Consider the following 19263-nt stretch of genomic DNA (forward strand, 5'->3'; position numbering starts at 1 on the left):
TTATATATGGGAATAGTGCAGGGTTATATATAGGAATAGTGCAGGGTTATATATTGGAATAGTGCAGGGTTATATATTGGGATAGTGCAGGGTTATATATTGGAATAGTGCAGGGTTATATATTGGAATAGTGCAGGGTTATATATTGGAATAGTGCAGGGTTATATATAGGAATAGTACAGGGTTATATATTGGAATAGTGCAGGGTTATATATTGGAATAGTGCAGGGTTATATATAGGAATAGTGCATGGTTATATATTGGAATAGTGCAGGGTTATATATAGGAATAGTGCAGGGTTATATATTGGAATAGTACAGGGTTATAGATTGGAATAGTGCAGGGTTATAGATTGGGACAGTGCAGGGTTATATATGGGAATAGTGCAGGGTTATATATTGGAATAGTGCAGGGTTATATATGGGAATAGTGCAGGGTTATATATAGGAATAGTGCAGGGTTATATATTGGTATAGTACAGGGTTATATATAGGACAGTACAGGGTTATATATTGGAATAGTGCAAGGTTATATATTGGGACAGTGCAGGGTTAAATATTGGAATAGTGCAGGGTTATATATTGGAATAGTGCAGGGTTATATATAGAAATAGTACAGGGTTATATATTGGTATAGTGCAGGGTTATATATAGAAATAGTACAGGGTTATATATTGGAATAGTGCAGGGTTATATATTGGAATAGTGCAGGGTTATATATAGAAATAGTACAGGGTTATATATTGGAATAGTGCAGGGTTATATATAGAAATAGTACAGGGTTATATATAGGAATAGTGCAGGGTTATATATAGAAATAGTACAGGGTTATATATAGAAATAGTACAGGGTTATATATAGGAATAGTACAGGGTTATATATAGGAATAGTGCAGGGTTATATATTGGAATAGTGCAGGGTTATATATAGAAATAGTACAGGGTTATATATTGGAATAGTGCAGGGTTATATATAGAAATAGTACAGGGTTATATATAGGAATAGTGCAGGGTTATATATAGGAATAGTGCAGGGTTATATATTGGAATAGTGCAGGTTTATATATTGGAATAGTGCAGGGTTATATATTGGAATAGTGCAGGGTTATATATAGAAATAGTACAGGGTTATATATTGGAATAGTGCAGGGTTATATATAGAAATAGTACAGGGTTATATATAGAAATAGTACAGGGTTATATATAGAAATAGTACAGGGTTATATATTGGAATAGTGCAGGGTTATATATTGGAATAGTGCAGGGTTATATATAGAAATAGTACAGGGTTATATATTGGAATAGTGCAGGGTTATATATAGAAATAGTACAGGGTTATATATTGGAATAGTGCAGGGTTATATATAGAAATAGTACAGGGTTATATATTGGAATAGTGCAGGGTTATATATGGGAATAGTGCAGGGTTATATATGGGAATAGTGCAGGGTTATATATTGGAATAGTGCAGGGTTATATATTGGAATAGTGCAGGGTTATATATTGGAATAGTGCAGGGTTATATATTGGGATAGTGCAGGGTTATATATAGGAATAGTGCAGGGTTATATATAGGAATAGTGCAGGGTTATATATAGGAATAGTGCAGGGTTATATATAGGAATAGTGCAGGGTTATATATTGGGATAGTACATGATTATATATAGGAATAGTGCAGGGTTATATATTGGGATAGTGCAGGGTTATATATTGGGATAGTACAGGGTTATATATTGGAATAGTGCAGGGTTATATATTGGTATAGTACAGGGTTATATATAGGAATAGTGCAGGGTTATATATTGGAATAATGCAGGGTTATATATAGGAATAGTGCAGGGTTATATATAGGAATAGTACAGGGTTATATATTGGAATAGTGCAGGGTTATATATGGGAATAGTGCAGGGTTATGTATAGGAATAGTGCAGGGTTATATATAGGAATAGTGCAGGGTTATATATAGGAATAGTACAGGGTTATATATTGGAATAGTTCAGGGTTATATATTGGAATAGTGCAGGGTTATATATTGGAATAGTGCAGGGTTATATATAGGAATAGTACAGGGTTATATATAGGAATAGTGCAGGGTTATATATAGGAATAGTACAGGGTTATATATTGGAATAGTTCAGGGTTATATATAGGAATAGTGCAGGGTTATATATTGGAATAGTGCAGGGTTATATATGGGAATAGTGCAGGGTTATATATGGGAATAGTGCAGGGTTATATATAGGAATAGTGCAGGGTTATATATAGGAATAGTACAGGGTTATATATAGGAATAGTGCAGGGTTATATATAGGAATAGTGCAGGGTTATATATAGGAATAGTACAGGGTTATATATAGGAATAGTACAGGGTTATATATAGGAATAGTGCAGGGTTATATATTGGTATAGTACAGGGTTATATATAGGAATAGTGCAGGGTTATATATTGGAATAGTGCAGGGTTATATATAGGAATAGTGCAGGGTTATATATTGGAATAGTGCAGGGTTATATATAGGAATAGTGCAGGGTTATATATTGGTATAGTGCAGGGTTATATATAGGGATAGTACAGGGTTATATATAGGAATAGTGCAGGGTTATATATAGGGATAGTACAGGGTTATATATTGGAATAGTGCAGGGTTATATATAGGAATAGTGCAGGGTTATATATAGGAATAGTACAGGGTTATATATTGGAATAGTACAGGGTTATATATAGGAATAGTACAGGGTTATATATAGGAATAGTGCAGGGTTATATATTGGGATAGTGCAGGGTTAAATATTGGGACAGTGCAGGGTTATATATTGGAATAGTGCAGGGTTATATATTGGAATAGTGCAGGGTTATATATAGAAATAGTACAGGGTTATATATAGGAATAGTGCAGGGTTATATATTGGAATAGTGCAGGGTTATATATAGGAATAGTGCAGGGTTATATATAGGAATAGTGCAGGGTTATATATAGGAATAGTGCAGGGTTATATATTGGTATAGTACAGGGTTATATATTGGAATAGTGCAGGGTTATATATTGGTATAGTACAGGGTTATATATAGGAATAGTACAGGGTTATATATAGGAATAGTGCAGGGTTATATATTGGAATAGTGCAGGGTTATATATAGGAATAGTGCAGGGTTATATATTGGTATAGTACAGGGTTATATATAGGAATAGTACATGGTTATATATAGGAATAGTGCAGGGTTATATATTGGGATAGTGCAGGGTTAAATATTGGGACAGTGCAGGGTTATATATTGGAATAGTGCAGGGTTATATATAGGAATAGTGCAGGGTTATATATTGGAATAGTGCAGGGTTATATGTAGGAATAGTGCAGGGTTATATATAGGAATAGTGCAGGGTTATATATTGGAATAGTGCAGGGTTATATATTGGAATAGTGCAGGGTTATATATTGGTATAGTACAGGGTTATATATTGGAATAGTGCAGGGTTATATATTGGTATAGTACAGGGTTATATATTGGAATAGTACAGGGTTATATATTGGAATAGTGCAGGGTTATATATAGGAATAGTGCAGGGTTATATATTGGAATAGTGCAGGGTTATATATAGGAATAGTGCAGGGTTATATATAGGAATAGTGCAGGGTTATATATTGGAATAGTGCAGGGTTATATATAGGAATAGTGCAGGGTTATATATTGGAATAGTGCAGGTTTATATATAGGAATAGTACAGTGTTATATATAGGAATAGTACAGTGTTATATATAGGAATAGTACAGGGTTATATATAGGAATAGTACAGGGTTATATATAGGAATAGTACAGTGTTATATATAGGAATAGTACAGGGTTATATATAGGAATAGTACAGGGTTATATATAGGAATAGTACAGGGTTATATATAGGAATAGTGCAGGGTTATATATAGGAATAGTACAGGGTTATATATAGGAATAGTACAGGGTTATATATAGGAATAGTACAGGGTTATATATAGGAATAGTGCAGGGTTATATATAGGAATAGTACAGGGTTATATATTGGAATAGTGCAGGGTTATATATGGCAATAGTGCAGGGTTATATATAGGAATAGTGCAGGGTTATATATAGGAATAGTACAGGGTTATATATTGGTATAGTGCAGGGTTATATATAGGAATAGTGCAGGGTTATATATAGGAATAGTGCAGGGTTATATATAGGAATAGTGCAGGGTTATATATAGGAATAGTACAGGGTTATATATAGGAATAGTGCAGGGTTATATATTGGGACAGTGCAGGGTTATATATTGGAATAGTGCAGGGTTATATATAGGAATAGTACAGGGTTATATATTGGAATAGTACAGGGTTATATATAGGAATAGTGCAGGGTTATATATAGGAATAGTACAGGGTTATATATAGGGATAGTGCAGGGTTATATATAGGAATAGTGCAGGGTTATATATAGGAATAGTGCAGGGTTATATATAGGAATAGTACAGGGTTATATATTGGAATAGTACAGGGTTATATATTGGAATAGTACAGGGTTATATATAGGAATAGTACAGGGTTATATATTGGAATAGTGCAGGGTTATATATAGGAATAGTACAGGGTTATATATGGGAATAGTACAGGGTTATATATAGGGATAGTACATGGTCATATATTGGAATAGTGCAGGGTTATAGTATGTCACATGTAGTAGTGATGCAGCAGTATAGAGTATATGAGATGTAGCAGAGTTTAGTATGTCACATGTAGTAGTGATGCAACAGTATAGAGTCTATGAGATGTAGCAGAGTTTAGTATTTCTCCTCCCTTATGGATCCACTTCTGACTTTGGCTCAAAAATTTAATTGGCAGTTTTCGAAAAACTGCCAGAGAAAAAAAAACAAGTGGAATCCTAGCCTAATTCTGTAGGTCCTTACGATTACATCAATACCCAATTTATATAGGTTTTATTTTATTTTACTACACTTAAAAAATTACTTTTTCCCCCTTACTGAGCAATTTTTCGTTTTTTATTTAGCGTTTTCATTTTTCTTCCTCTTCTTTCAAACTCTTAAATTTTTTTTATCTATAGGGCTTGTTGTTTGCAAGACTTATTGTAATTTGTAATGATATCACTTATTTTACCACAAAATGTATGGGGAAGCCCAAAAAAATTATTTGTGGGGCAAAATGTAAAAAAATAAACACAATTATGCAACTTTTAGGGGTGCTTTTTTTTTTTGTTAAAAATGACACCTTATATATATTCTGTAGGTCCATACGATTCTAGCAACACCCAATTTATATAGGTTCGTTTTATTTTGCTAGTGAAAAAAAAATATATAACTTCTTGTAAGAAAATTAGTTGGCTAAAAATTGTCCCCTTCTGACCCCTATAACTACATAATTTTTTGTGTTGTGATCTGTAGTTTTTATCAGTACCACTTTTTGATCACTTTTTATGGATTTTTTTTCTGCTATATGAAGTGACCAAAAATGCACAATTCTGGACTTTGGTATTTTTTAAATGTTTTCGCTATTTAGAGTGCGGCTTAAAGGGGTATTCCAGGAAAAAACTTTTTTTTTTTATATATCAACTGGCTCCAGAAAGGTAAACAGATTTGTAAATTACTTCTATTAAAAAAATCTTAATCCTTCCAATAATTATCAGCTGCTGAAGTTGAGTTGTTCTTTTCTATCTGGCCATAGTGCTCTCTGCTGACACCTCTGTCTGTCTCGGGAACTGCACAGAGTAGAAGAGGTTTGCTCTGGGGATTTGCTTCTACTTTGGGCAGTTCCGAGACACGTGTCATCAGAGAGCGCTTAGACAGAAAAGAACAACTCAACTTCAGCAGCTAAAAAGTACTGAAAGGATAAAGATTTTTTTAATAGAAGTAATTTACAAATCTGTTTAACTTTCTGGAGCCAGTTGATATATATGAAAAGTTTTTTCCTGGATAATCCCTTTAATTAACATTATATTTTAAGAATTCAGACATTTACGCATGCGGTGATACCACATGTTTTTTATTTATTTATTTTACATTATTTTATTTATAAAATGGGAAAAGTGGGGTGATTCAAACTTTTATTAGGGGGAGGGGTTAGACACAGTTATTACTTTTGTTTAATACATTTTTTTAGTCCCCATAGAGGACTATTACATGGAATCACTTGATTCCTAACACTGATCAGTGCCAAGTTATTACACAGCATTGATCAGTGTTATCTGCGCTCTGTTGTTCTAGCCTGCCAAAGCAGGCTACAGCAACATAAAGAAGATCAGACAGCACAGAGGAAGGTAGGGACCCTCTGGCCATCAATTAAGGTGATCGGGACCGTGCCATTGCCCACGGTGGTCCTGATCACCCATAGCAACCAGCCTGCAAAATTCAGTTGCCGGTTTTAGGTCCCATGATCAGCTTTGATGGCAGAATCTAAAGAATTAATAGCCTAGGTGTTACGCCGAGTGCTCCGGGTCCCCGCTCCTCCCCGGAGCGCTCGCTTCTCTCTCGCTACCGCAGCGCTCCGGGCAGCTCCACTGACCCGGTGCGCTGCGATACCGTCTCCAGCCGGGATGCGATTCGCGATGCGGGTGGCGCCCGCTCGCGATGCGCATCCCGGCTCCCGTACCTGACTCGCTCTCCGTCTGTCCTGTCCCGGCGCGCGCGGCCCCGCTCCCTAGGGCGCGCGCGCGCCGGGTCTCTGCGATTTAAAGGGCCACTGCGCCGCTGATTGGCGCAGTGGTTCCAATTGGTGTGTTCACCTGTGCACTCCCTATTTATACCTCACTTCCCCTTCTCTCCCTCGCCGGATCTTGTTGCCATTGTGCCAGTGAAAGCGTTTCCTTGTGTGTTCCTAGCCTGTGTTCCAGACCTCCTGCCGTTGCCCCTGACTACGATCCTTGCTGCCTGCCCCGACCTTCTGCTACGTCCGACCTTGCTTCTGTCTACTCCCTTGTACCGCGCCTATCTTCAGCAGTCAGAGAGGTTGAGCCGTTGCTAGTGGATACGACCTGGTCACTACCGCCGCAGCAAGACCATCCCGCTTTGCGGCGGGCTCTGGTGAAAACCAGTAGTGACTTAGAACCGATCCACTAGCACGGTCCACGCCAATCCCTCTCTGGCACAGAGGATCCACTACCTGCCAGCCGGCATCGTGACAGTAGATCCGGCCATGGATCCCGCTGAAGTTCCTCTGCCAGTTGTCGCCGACCTCACCACGGTGGTCGCCCAGCAGTCACAACAGATAGCGCAACAAGGCCAACAGCTGTCTCAACTGACCGTGATGCTACAGCAGCTACTACCACAGCTTCAGCAATCATCTCCTCCGCCAGCTCCTGCACCTCCTCCGCAGCGAGTGGCCGCTTCTGGTCTACGACTATCCTTGCCGGATAAATTTGATGGGGACTCTAAATTCTGCCGTGGCTTTCTTTCCCAATGTTCCCTGCACTTGGAGATGATGTCGGACCAGTTTCCTACTGAAAGGTCTAAGGTGGCTTTCGTAGTCAGCCTTCTGTCTGGAAAAGCTCTGTCATGGGCCACACCGCTCTGGGACCGCAATGACCCCGTCACTGCCTCTATACACTCCTTCTTCTCGGAAATTCGAAGTGTCTTTGAGGAACCTGCCCGAGCCTCTTCTGCTGAGACTGCCCTGTTGAACCTGGTCCAGGGTAATTCTTCCGTTGGCGAGTATGCCGTACAATTCCGTACTCTTGCTTCAGAATTATCCTGGAATAATGAGGCCCTCTGCGCGACCTTTAAAAAAGGCCTATCCAGCAACATTAAAGATGTTCTGGCCGCACGAGAAATCCCTGCTAACCTACATGAACTCATTCATCTAGCCACTCGCATTGACATGCGTTTTTCCGAAAGGCGTCAGGAGCTCCGCCAGGATATGGACTTTGTTCGCACAAGGCGTTTTTTCTCCCCGGCTCCTCTCTCCTCTGGTCCCCTGCAATCCGTTCCTGTGCCTCCCGCCGTGGAGGCTATGCAGGTCGACCGGTCTCGCCTGACACCTCAAGAGAGGACACGACGCCGCATGGAGAATCTCTGCCTGTACTGTGCCAGTACCGAACACTTCCTGAAGGATTGTCCTATCCGTCCTCCCCGCCTGGAAAGACGTACGCTGACTCCGCACAAAGGTGAGACAGTCCTTGATGTCTACTCTGCTTCTCCACGTCTTACTGTGCCTGTGCGGATATCTGCCTCTGCCTTCTCCTTCTCTACTATGGCCTTCTTGGATTCCGGATCTGCAGGAAATTTTATTTTGGCCTCTCTCGTCAACAGGTTCAACATCCCGGTGACCAGTCTCGCCAGACCCCTCTACATCAATTGTGTAAACAATGAAAGATTGGACTGTACCATACGTTTCCGCACGGAGCCCCTTCTAATGTGCATCGGACCTCATCACGAGAAGATTGAATTTTTGGTCCTCCCCAATTGCACTTCCGAAATTCTCCTTGGACTACCCTGGCTTCAACTCCATTCCCCAACCCTGGATTGGTCCACTGGGGAGATCAAGAGTTGGGGGCCCTCTTGTTTCAAGGACTGCCTAAAACCAGTTCCCAGTACCCCTTGCCGTGACTCTGTGGTTCCTCCTGTAACCGGTCTCCCTAAGGCCTATATGGACTTTGCGGATGTTTTTTGCAAAAAACAAGCTGAGACTCTACCTCCTCACAGGCCTTATGATTGTCCTATTGACCTCCTCCCGGGCACTACTCCACCCCGGGGCAGAATTTATCCTCTGTCCGCCCCGGAGACTCTTGCTATGTCTGAGTACATCCAGGAAAATTTAAAAAAGGGCTTTATCCGTAAATCCTCCTCTCCTGCCGGAGCCGGATTTTTCTTTGTGTCCAAAAAAGATGGCTCTCTACGTCCTTGCATTGACTACCGCGGTCTTAATAAAATCACGGTAAAGAACCGCTACCCCCTACCCCTCATCTCTGAACTCTTTGATCGCCTCCAAGGTGCCCACATCTTTACCAAACTGGACTTAAGAGGTGCTTATAATCTCATCCGCATCAGAGAGGGGGATGAATGGAAAACGGCATTTAACACTAGAGATGGACACTTTGAGTATTTGGTCATGCCCTTTGGCCTGTGCAACGCCCCTGCCGTCTTCCAAGACTTTGTTAATGAAATTTTTCGTGATCTCTTATACTCCTGTGTTGTTGTATATCTGGACGATATCCTGATTTTTTCTGCCAATCTAGAAGAACACCGCCAGCATGTCCGTATGGTTCTTCAGAGACTTCGTGACAATCAACTTTATGCCAAGATAGAGAAATGTCTGTTTGAATGCCAATCTCTTCCTTTCCTAGGATACTTGGTCTCTGGCCAGGGACTACAAATGGATCCAGACAAACTCTCTGCCGTCTTAGATTGGCCACGCCCCTCCGGACTCCGTGCTATCCAACGTTTTTTGGGGTTCGCCAATTATTACAGGCAATTTATTCCACATTTTTCTACCGTTGTGGCTCCTATCGTGGCTTTAACCAAAAAAAATGCCAATCCCAAGTCTTGGCCTCCTCAAGCGGAAGACGCCTTTAAACGGCTCAAGTCTGCCTTTTCTTCGGCTCCCGTGCTCTCCAGACCTGACCCATCTAAACCCTTCCTATTGGAGGTTGATGCCTCCTCTGTAGGAGCTGGAGCGGTCCTTCTACAAAAAAATTCTTCCGGGCATGCTGTTACTTGTGGTTTTTTTTCTAGGACCTTCTCTCCGGCGGAGAGGAACTACTCCATCGGGGATCGAGAGCTTCTAGCCATTAAATTAGCACTTGAGGAATGGAGGCATCTGCTGGAGGGATCAAGATTTCCAGTTATTATTTACACCGATCACAAGAACCTCTCCTATCTCCAGTCTGCCCAACGGCTGAATCCTCGTCAGGCCAGGTGGTCTCTGTTCTTTGCCCGATTTAATTTTGAAATTCACTTTCGGCCTGCCGATAAGAACATTAGGGCCGATGCTCTCTCTCGTTCCTCGGATGCCTCGGAAGTTGAACTCTCTCCGCAACACATCGTTCCTCCTGACTGCCTGATTTCCACTTCTCCAGCCTCCATCAGGCAAACTCCTCCAGGAAAGACCTTCGTCTCTCCACGCCAACGCCTCGGAATCCTCAAATGGGGTCACTCCTCCCATCTCGCAGGTCATGCAGGCATCAAGAAATCTGTGCAACTCATCTCTCGCTTCTATTGGTGGCCGACTCTGGAGACGGATGTCGTGGACTTTGTGCGAGCCTGCACTGTCTGTGCCCGGGATAAGACTCCTCGCCAGAAGCCCGCTGGTTTTCTTCATCCTCTGCCTGTCCCCGAACAGCCTTGGTCTCTGATTGGTATGGATTTTATTACAGACCTACCCCCATCCCGTGGCAACACTGTTGTTTGGGTGGTCGTTGATCGATTCTCCAAAATGGCACATTTCATCCCTCTTCCTGGTCTTCCTTCAGCGCCTCAGTTGGCTAAACAATTTTTTGTACACATTTTTCGTCTTCACCGGTTGCCCACACAGATAGTCTCGGATAGAGGCGTCCAATTCGTGTCAAAATTCTGGAGGGCTCTCTGTAAACAACTCAAGATTAAATTAAACTTTTCTTCTGCATATCATCCTCAATCCAATGGACAAGTAGAAAGAATTAACCAGGTCTTGGGTGATTATTTACGACATTTTGTTTCCTCCCGCCAGGATGATTGGGCAGATCTTCTACCATGGGCCGAATTCTCGTATAACTTTAGAGTCTCTGAATCTTCCTCCAAATCCCCATTTTTCGTGGTGTACGGCCGTCACCCTCTTCCCCCCCTCCCTACTCCCTTGCCCTCTGGTTTGCCCGCTGTAGATGAAGTGACTCGTGATCTTTCCACCATATGGAAAGAGACCCAAAATTCTCTTTTACAGGCTTCATCTCGCATGAAAAAGTTTGCCGATAAGAAAAGAAGAGCTCCCCCCATTTTTGCTCCCGGAGACAAGGTATGGCTCTCCGCTAAATATGTCCGCTTTCGTGTCCCCAGTTACAAACTGGGTCCACGCTATCTTGGTCCTTTCAAAGTCTTGTGCCAAATTAATCCTGTCTCTTACAAACTTCTTCTTCCTCCTTCTCTCCGTATTCCTAATGCCTTTCATGTCTCTCTTCTTAAACCACTCATCATCAACCGTTTCTCTCCCAAGTTAGTTTCTCCCACTCCTGTCTCCGGTTCTTCTGACGTCTTCTCAGTGAAAGAGATACTGGTCTCCAAGACGGTCAGAGGAAAAAGGTTCTTTTTGGTGGATTGGGAGGGCTGTGGACCTGAAGAGAGATCCTGGGAACCTGAGGACAACATCCTAGACAAAAGTCTGCTCCTCAGGTTCTCAGGCTCTAAGAAGAGGGGGAGACCCAAGGGGGGGGTACTGTTACGCCGAGCGCTCCGGGTCCCCGCTCCTCCCCGGAGCGCTCGCTTCTCTCTCGCTACCGCAGCGCTCCGGGCAGCTCCACTGACCCGGTGCGCTGCGATACCGTCTCCAGCCGGGATGCGATTCGCGATGCGGGTGGCACCCGCTCGCCATGCGCATCCCGGCTCCCGTACCTGACTCGCTCTCCGTCTGTCCTGTCCCGGCGCGCGCGGCCCCGCTCCCTAGGGCGCGCGCGCGCCGGGTCTCTGCGATTTAAAGGGCCACTGCGCCGCTGATTGGCGCAGTGGTTCCAATTAGTGTGTTCACCTGTGCACTCCCTATTTATACCTCACTTCCCCTTCTCTCCCTTGCCGGATCTTGTTGCCATTGTGCCAGTGAAAGCGTTTCCTTGTGTGTTCCTAGCCTGTGTTCCAGACCTCCTGCCGTTGCCCCCGACTACGATCCTTGCTGCCTGCCCCGACCTTCTGCTACGTCCGACCTTGCTTCTGTCTACTCCCTTGTACCGCGCCTATCTTCAGCAGTCAGAGAGGTTGAGCCGTTGCTAGTGGATACGACCTGGTCACTACCGCCGCAGCAAGACCATCCCGCTTTGCGGCGGGCTCTGGTGAAAACCAGTAGTGACTTAGAACCGATCCACTAGCACGGTCCACGCCAATCCCTCTCTGGCACAGAGGATCCACTACCTGCCAGCCGGCATCGTGACACTAGGCTATTACCTGTGGCCCCTGGCTGTTGATTCCAGCCGGGGGTCGCGTGGTAGGGAGTGGGATGACGTTACAATCCCGCTCCATAGCTGCTCCCCCTTCCAAGGACGTTCCCATACGCCCTGGGGAGGGAAGGGGTTAAAATTATTCTCTTCTGACCCTAATGATTTTTCTGTATATGGGGCTATATGAGGGTCATTTTTTGTGCTGTGATCTGTGATTGGGATCATTTTTCTTTCGATGGGACTTTTTGATCACTTTTTAATATTTCTGATATTTCTAATATTTCTGATATATAAAGTGACCAAAAATCAGATATTCTGGACTTTGGTATTTTTTTTAGTTTCAAGTCAGTTACGGTTTAATTAAATTATAATTATCTTTTAATAGTTCAGACATTTACACGCACAGCGATCCCAAATGTGTTTTATTTTTGTGTGCAATTTATTTTAATTCTTTCGGCTCCATTACTACAGGCTTCCTGCACAATTGAAGCTCCGATTTGAGAGGATGGAGGCAGGTAGGGAACCTCCGCCCATACAGTCAGCTGATCGGGACCCCACAATTTCATCGCGGTCACCCCAATCTTACTGAGCTAGCTGGCAATGATTATTGAATTATTATGATGACTGAAGGGTTCAAGGGGTAGTTCCGAACACTTGGAGCGGGAGGATGTGAGCGTGACATCACATCCACACCCCTCATGCCTTCACGCTATGGGAGGGGGCGTGACAGCATGAGGGGTGTGGCCGGCCATGAAGTTAAGACCCCCGCATTGTAAATGAATGCTGAGTGCTGCCCAGAGATCATGGAGGTCGCAGCTCCTGGTGTTAAAGGGAATCTGTCATCAGTTTTATGCAGCCCAAACTTGGGGCAGTATAAAACTGGTGCAGGCATCGCGATCCCGAAACATTATTTATTACTTACTGCGGGGCCGGCAGGAGCCGCTTCCAGGACCCCCCCCCCCACAAAGACTTATTATCTTGGTTCCTGACCCATTTTTAAACTATGGTTACTCTGAAATGCCCTAGTGTCCCACAGTAATTCATAGTGTCCAAAGATCACGCTGCCCGCACCCGTTTTGTGTTGCCTGTAGTTTCAGCAGCATAGCACTGATGACAGGTTCCCTTTAACTGAAATGCTCACATTGAAGACTACTGTATTATGCGGCACCTAGAGGGTTAGTCACTTTGTTCTTCTAAATGTAAAGTATATAATTGATCATCACTGGAAAAAGATACATGATCCATAACTGCCTGCCGACCCTTAAGGTGCCACACAGGACAGTTGAGGACACTGCAGAGGAGCCAGGAGTTGTACAATTTAGATATGTAACCCATAACTGCCTGCAGACCTCTATGGTACCATACAGGACAGGTGAGGACACTACGGAAGAGACAGGAGCTGCACAGATCAGATACATAACCTATAACTGCCTGCAGACCTCTATGGTGCCATACAGGACAGCTGAGCACACTACAGATGAGACAGGAGCTGCACAGATCAGATACATAACCTATAACTGCCTGCAGACCTCTATGGTGCCATACAGGACAGGTGAGGACACTACAGAGGAGACAGGAGCTGCACAGATCAGATACATAACCTATAACTGCCTGCAGACCTCTATGGTGCCATACAGGACAGGTGAGGACACTGCAGAGGAGACAGGAGCTGCACAGATCAGATACATAACCTATAACTGCCTGCAGACCTCTATGGTGCCATACAGGACAGGTGAGGACACTGCAGAGGAGACAGGAGCTGCACAGATCAGATACATAACCTATAACTGCCTGCAGACCTCTATGGTGCCATACAGGACAGGTGAGGACACTACAGAGGAGACAGGAGGTGCACAGATCAGATACATAACCTATAACTGCCTGCAGACGTCTATGGTACCATACAGGACAGGTGAGGACACTACAGAGGAGACAGGAGGTGCACAGATCAGATACATAACCTATAACTGCCTGCAGACCTCTATGGTGCCATACAGGACAGGTGAGGACACTACAGATGAGACAGGAGCTGCACAGATCAGATACATAACCCATTGCTGCCTGCAGACGTCTATGGTACCATACAGGACAGGTGAGGACACTACAGAGGAGACAGGAGGTGCACAGATCAGATACATAACCTATAACTGCCTGCAGACCTCTATGGTGCCATACAGGACAGGTGAGGACACTACAGATGAGACAGGAGCTGCACAGATCAGATACATAACCCATTGCTGCCTGCAGACGTCTATGGTACCATACAGGACAGATGAGGACACTGCAGAGGAGACAGGAGCTGTACAGATCAGATACATAACCTATAACTGCCTGCAGATCTCTATGGTGCCAAACAGGGCAGGTGAGGTCACTATAGAGGAGACAGGAGCTGTACAGATCAGATTCATGACCCATAACTGCCTGCAGACCTCTATGGTACCATACAGGACAGGCGAGGACACTGCAGAGGAGACAGGAGCTGCACAGATCAGATACATAACCTATAACTGCCTGCAGACCTCTATGGTGCCATACAGGACAGGTGAGGACACTACAGAGGAGACAGGAGGTGCACAGATCAGATACATAACCTATAACTGCCTGCAGACGTCTATGGTACCATACAGGACAGGTGAGGACACTGCAGAGGAGACAGGAGCTGCACAGATCAGATACATAACCTATAACTGCCTGCAGATCTCTATGGTATCATACAGGACAGGTGAGGACACTACAGAGGAGACAGGAGCTGTACAGATCAGATACATAACCTATAACTGCCTGCAGACCTCTAGTGTGCCATACAGGACAGGTGAGGACACTGCAGAGGAGACAGGAGCTGTACAGATCAGATTCATAACCCATAACTGCCTGCAGATCTCTATGGTGCCATACAGGACAGGTGAGGACACTTCAGAGGAGACAGGAGCTGCACAGATCAGATACATAACCTATGAATGCCCGTAGAACTCCTTGGCGCCAAACAGGACAGGTGGGGACACTTCAGAGGAGACAGGAGCTGGATTTTCCTAGTGCTCCCCATCCAACAAGGTTGTCACAGCTCCTGGACCTCCTGTATAAGTGAGTGCCTCCCCATCCAACAAGGTTGTCACAGCTCCTGGACCTCCTGTATAAGTGAGTGCTCCCCCATCCAACAAGGTTGTCAGCTCCTGGACCTTCTGTATAAGTGAGTGCTCCCCCATCCAACAAGGTTGTCACAGCTCCTGGACCTCCTGTATAAGTGAGTGCTCCCCCATCCAACAAGGTTGTCACAGCTCCTGGACCTCCTGTATAAGTGAGTGCTCCCCCATCCAACAAGGTTGTCACAGCTCCTGGACCTCCTGTATAAGTGAGTGCTCCCCCATCCAACAAGGTTGTCACAGCTCCTGGACCTCCTGTATAAGTGAGTACTCCCCCATCCAACAAGGTTGTCACAGCTCCTGGACCTCCTGTATAAGTGAGTGCTCCCCCATCCAACAAGGTTGTCACAGCTCCTGGACCTTCTGTATAAGTGAGTGCTCCCCCATCCAACAAGGTTGTCACAGCTCCTGGACCTTCTGTATAAGTGAGTGCTCCCCCATCCAACAAGGTTGTCACAGCTCCTGGACCTCCTGTATAAGTGAGTGCTCCCCCATCCAACAAGGTTGTCACAGCTCCTGGACCTCCTGTATGAGTGAGTGCTCCCCCATCCAACAAGGTTGTCACAGCTACTGGACCTCCTGTATAAGTGAGTGCTCCCCCATCCAACAAGGTTGTCACAGCTCCTGGACCTTCTGTATAAGTGAGTGCTCCCCCATCCAACAAGGTTGTCACAGCTCCTGGACCTCCTGTATAAGTGAGTGCTCCCCCATCCAACAAGGTTGTCACGGCTCCTGGACCTCCTGTATAAGTGAGTGCTCCCCCATCCAACAAGGTTGTCACAGCTCCTGGACCTTCTGTATAAGTGAGTGCTCCCCCATTCAACAAGGTTGTCACAGCTCCTGGACCTCCTGTATAAGTGAGTGCTCCCCCATCCAACAAGGTTGTCACAGCTCCTGGACCTTCTGTATAAGTGAGTGCTCCCCCATCCAACAAGGTTGTCAGCTCCTGGACCTCCTGTATAAGTGAGTGCTCCCCCTTCCAACAAGGTTGTCAGCTCCTGGACCTTCTGTATAAGTGAGTGCTCCCCCATCCAACAAGGTTGTCACAGCTCCTGGACCTCCTGTATAAGTGAGTGCTCCCCATCCAACAAGGTTGTCACAGCTCCTGGACCTTCTGTATAAGTGAGTGCTCCCCCATCCAACAAGGTTGTCAGCTCCTGGACCTTCTGTATAAGTGAGTGCTCCCCCATCCAACAAGGTTGTCACAGCTCCTGGACCTCCTGTATAAGTGAGTGCTCCCCCATCCAACAAGGTTGTCACGGCTCCTGGACCTTCTGTATAAGTGAGTGCTCCCCCATCCAACAAGGTTGTCACAGCTCCTGGACCTTCTGTATAAGTGAGTGCTCCCCCATCCAACAAGGTTGTCAGCTCCTGGACCTCCTGTATAAGTGAGTGCTCCCCCATCCAACAAGGTTGTCACAGCTCCTGGACCTTCTGTATAAGTGAGTGCTCCCCCATCCAACAAGGTTGTCAGCTCCTGGACCTTCTGTATAAGTGAGTGCTCCCCCATCCAACAAGGTTGTCACAGCTCCTGGACCTCCTGTATAAGTGAGTGCTCCCCCATCCAACAAGGTTGTCATGGCTCCTGGACCTTCTGTATAAGTGAGTGCTCCCCCATCCAACAAGGTTGTCACAGCTCCTGGACCTTCTGTATAAGTGAGTGCTCCCCCATCCAACAAGGTTGTCAGCTCCTGGACCTCCTGTATAAGTGAGTGCTCCCCCATCCAACAAGGTTGTCAGCTCCTGGACCTCCTGTATAAGTGAGTGCTCCCCCATCCAACAAGGTTGTCACGGCTCCTGGACCTTCTGTATAAGTGAGTGCTCCCCCATCCAACAAGGTTGTCACGGCTCCTGGACCTTCTGTATAAGTGAGTGCTCCCCCATCCAACAAGGTTGTCACGGCTCCTGGACCTTCTGTATAATTGAGTGCTCCCCCATCCAACAAGGTTGTCACGGCTCCTGGACCTTCTGTTTAAGTGAGTGCTCCCCCCTCATTCAGAATAAGGAACTCTTCAACTACTCTGAGGAGGGTGGCGCTTACTCTTATTCAGATGGCAGCCGGCAGTGTAGGTCAGGCAGGGAGATATAGGGTACTTTCTTTTTCTGGATGGTGATACCTACATTGAATGCCTCCCACTCATTTTACTTCCTGTAGGAGGAAAAATGACACTGTTAGGAGGAGAGGCAAAAAGGCAGAGGCTCGAGCCCCCTTTCTAGTCAACGTCCCTGATACATCATTAGATGCAATAATTCATAAATCTTATCTTTCAAACTTATTTTTCTTGTAGGTTAAAACGAGAATTCCAAAAAACTATGTGTGGGACCAATCGCACCTCCTTTCATGAATTTATACTCCTGGGCTTCTATGATTTCTACCATATCAAAATTCTACTGTTTTCCATTTTCTTTGTGGTCTACATTATAATAGTGACTGAAAATTGCCTCATTGTCACATTAGTGTCCACCTGCCACCACCTCAATGTCCCCATGTACATCTTCCTCCGGAACTTGGCCCTGGCCGACCTTCTGCTCTCCTCTAACTCCATGCCTTAAATGTTACAAGTGATATGGCTCAGAGGGGCTACCATAGGGAAAACCAGTTGTTTCACCCAGTACTCCATCCATGGCTTTGGCATTGGTGCACAGTCGCTGACACTGACGGTCATGGCCTTTGACCGATATTTAGCCATATGCTATCCTCTTCGGTATTCCACGCTTATGAGCCCAAAATTTTGCTTCCATCTCGCAATCTGGTCATGGGCTATTGGGTTCATTGTGATTCCAAGTGAAATTTTCTTAATAGAACAACTTGAATTCTGCACCACTGATAAAATTGACCATATCTTCTGCGACCTTGGCCCCATCTTGGAAATATCCTCCACCGATACATCCAAAGTGGCTTTAGTAGACTTTGTGATTTCCATCATCTATGCCATTTTACCATTTGTCCTTATTATAATATCCTACATCTGTATATCTGTCGCCATCATCAAAATCACATCCAGCAATGGGCGGAGGAAAGCATTTTCTGCGTGTAGGTCCCATCTCGCCCTGGTGTGCGCGTATTATGGGCCGTTATTAGTCATATATATATTCCCCATTGGGGAAAATACACCAAATGAAAAGAAAGTGAACTCTCTGGTATATATGGCCTTCACACCATTGATGAACCCTGTGCTTCACAGCATGAGAAACCAGGAGATCAAAAAGGCCTCACAGATGTTATTCTGTAAGTCAAGAGTAAAATGAATCCATAAAAATGTGCGGTAAATAATTTATTACATTATTTCAATGTGGCACTTCGTGACTTCTTATATTTAACTTAAAATAAAATAAAAAATATTTTACCATTGAGACTCATTTTGAAGACCGTGCTGAATAACAAAGTCTGTGGATCCACTAAGGCTGGGTCTGTTTCCGTGTAAGGGACTTGAAAAGGGAAAACATACAGTGGTCCCTCAAGTTACAATATTACCGTAATTGGTTCCAGGACAATCATTGTATGTTGGGACTATAACTCTATGGAAACCTGGTAATTGGTTCTGAAGCCACCAAGATGTCATCCAAAAATAGGAAAAAGTGAGGATTAAACAAAAATAAGTAAAACACTAATAAAGATAAAGCAAGTTCATACATATAAAAGTAATAAAGATCTGCTGGGAGCTGTAATCACTGTCTATGTAGAGGACAGAAGCTTCTTCAGGGTCCTGTACAGTACACAGTGTCCTAAAAAAGTAACATGGAGTCGCCCTCACCTGGTGTCCAAAGGAGCAGCTAACCCTGGTACAGGTAAAGTGTACAGAACATGTAATTCCTCCCTGTACTGTAGGGGGCGCTACCAGACACCAGTCAGTGCATACACTTCAGTAATACAGGTAAAGAGTACAGAACATGTAATACCTCCCTATACTGTAGGGGGCGCTACCAGACACCAGTCAGTGCATACACTTCAGTAATACAGATAAGGAGTACAGAACATATAATACCTCCCTGTACTGTAGGGGGCACTACCAGACACCAGTCAGTGCATACACTTCAGTAATACAGGTAAA

General features: G+C 44.5%; 1 protein-coding gene across 1 annotated transcript; it reads left to right on the plus strand.

Moving 5' to 3' along the window:
- The first annotated feature begins 17875 nt into the window (after nucleotides 1-17875).
- On the plus strand, nucleotides 17876-18460 carry LOC130291429 (olfactory receptor 1-like). The gene has a single exon (XM_056540147.1). The coding sequence runs from the start codon at nucleotides 17876-17878 to the stop codon at nucleotides 18458-18460; it is 585 nt and encodes a 194-aa protein (XP_056396122.1).
- Nucleotides 18461-19263: the final 803 nt, after the last annotated feature.

The sequence above is a fragment of the Hyla sarda genome, chromosome 9 (assembly GCF_029499605.1).
Source record: "Hyla sarda isolate aHylSar1 chromosome 9, aHylSar1.hap1, whole genome shotgun sequence".
Taxonomy (NCBI): Eukaryota; Metazoa; Chordata; class Amphibia; order Anura; family Hylidae; genus Hyla; species Hyla sarda.

Excerpts from the sequence above, each read along its gene's own strand:
- LOC130291429 (XM_056540147.1), top strand. The coding sequence starts at position 17,876 with ATGGCCTTTGACCGATATTTAGCCATATGCTATCCTCTTCGGTATTCC.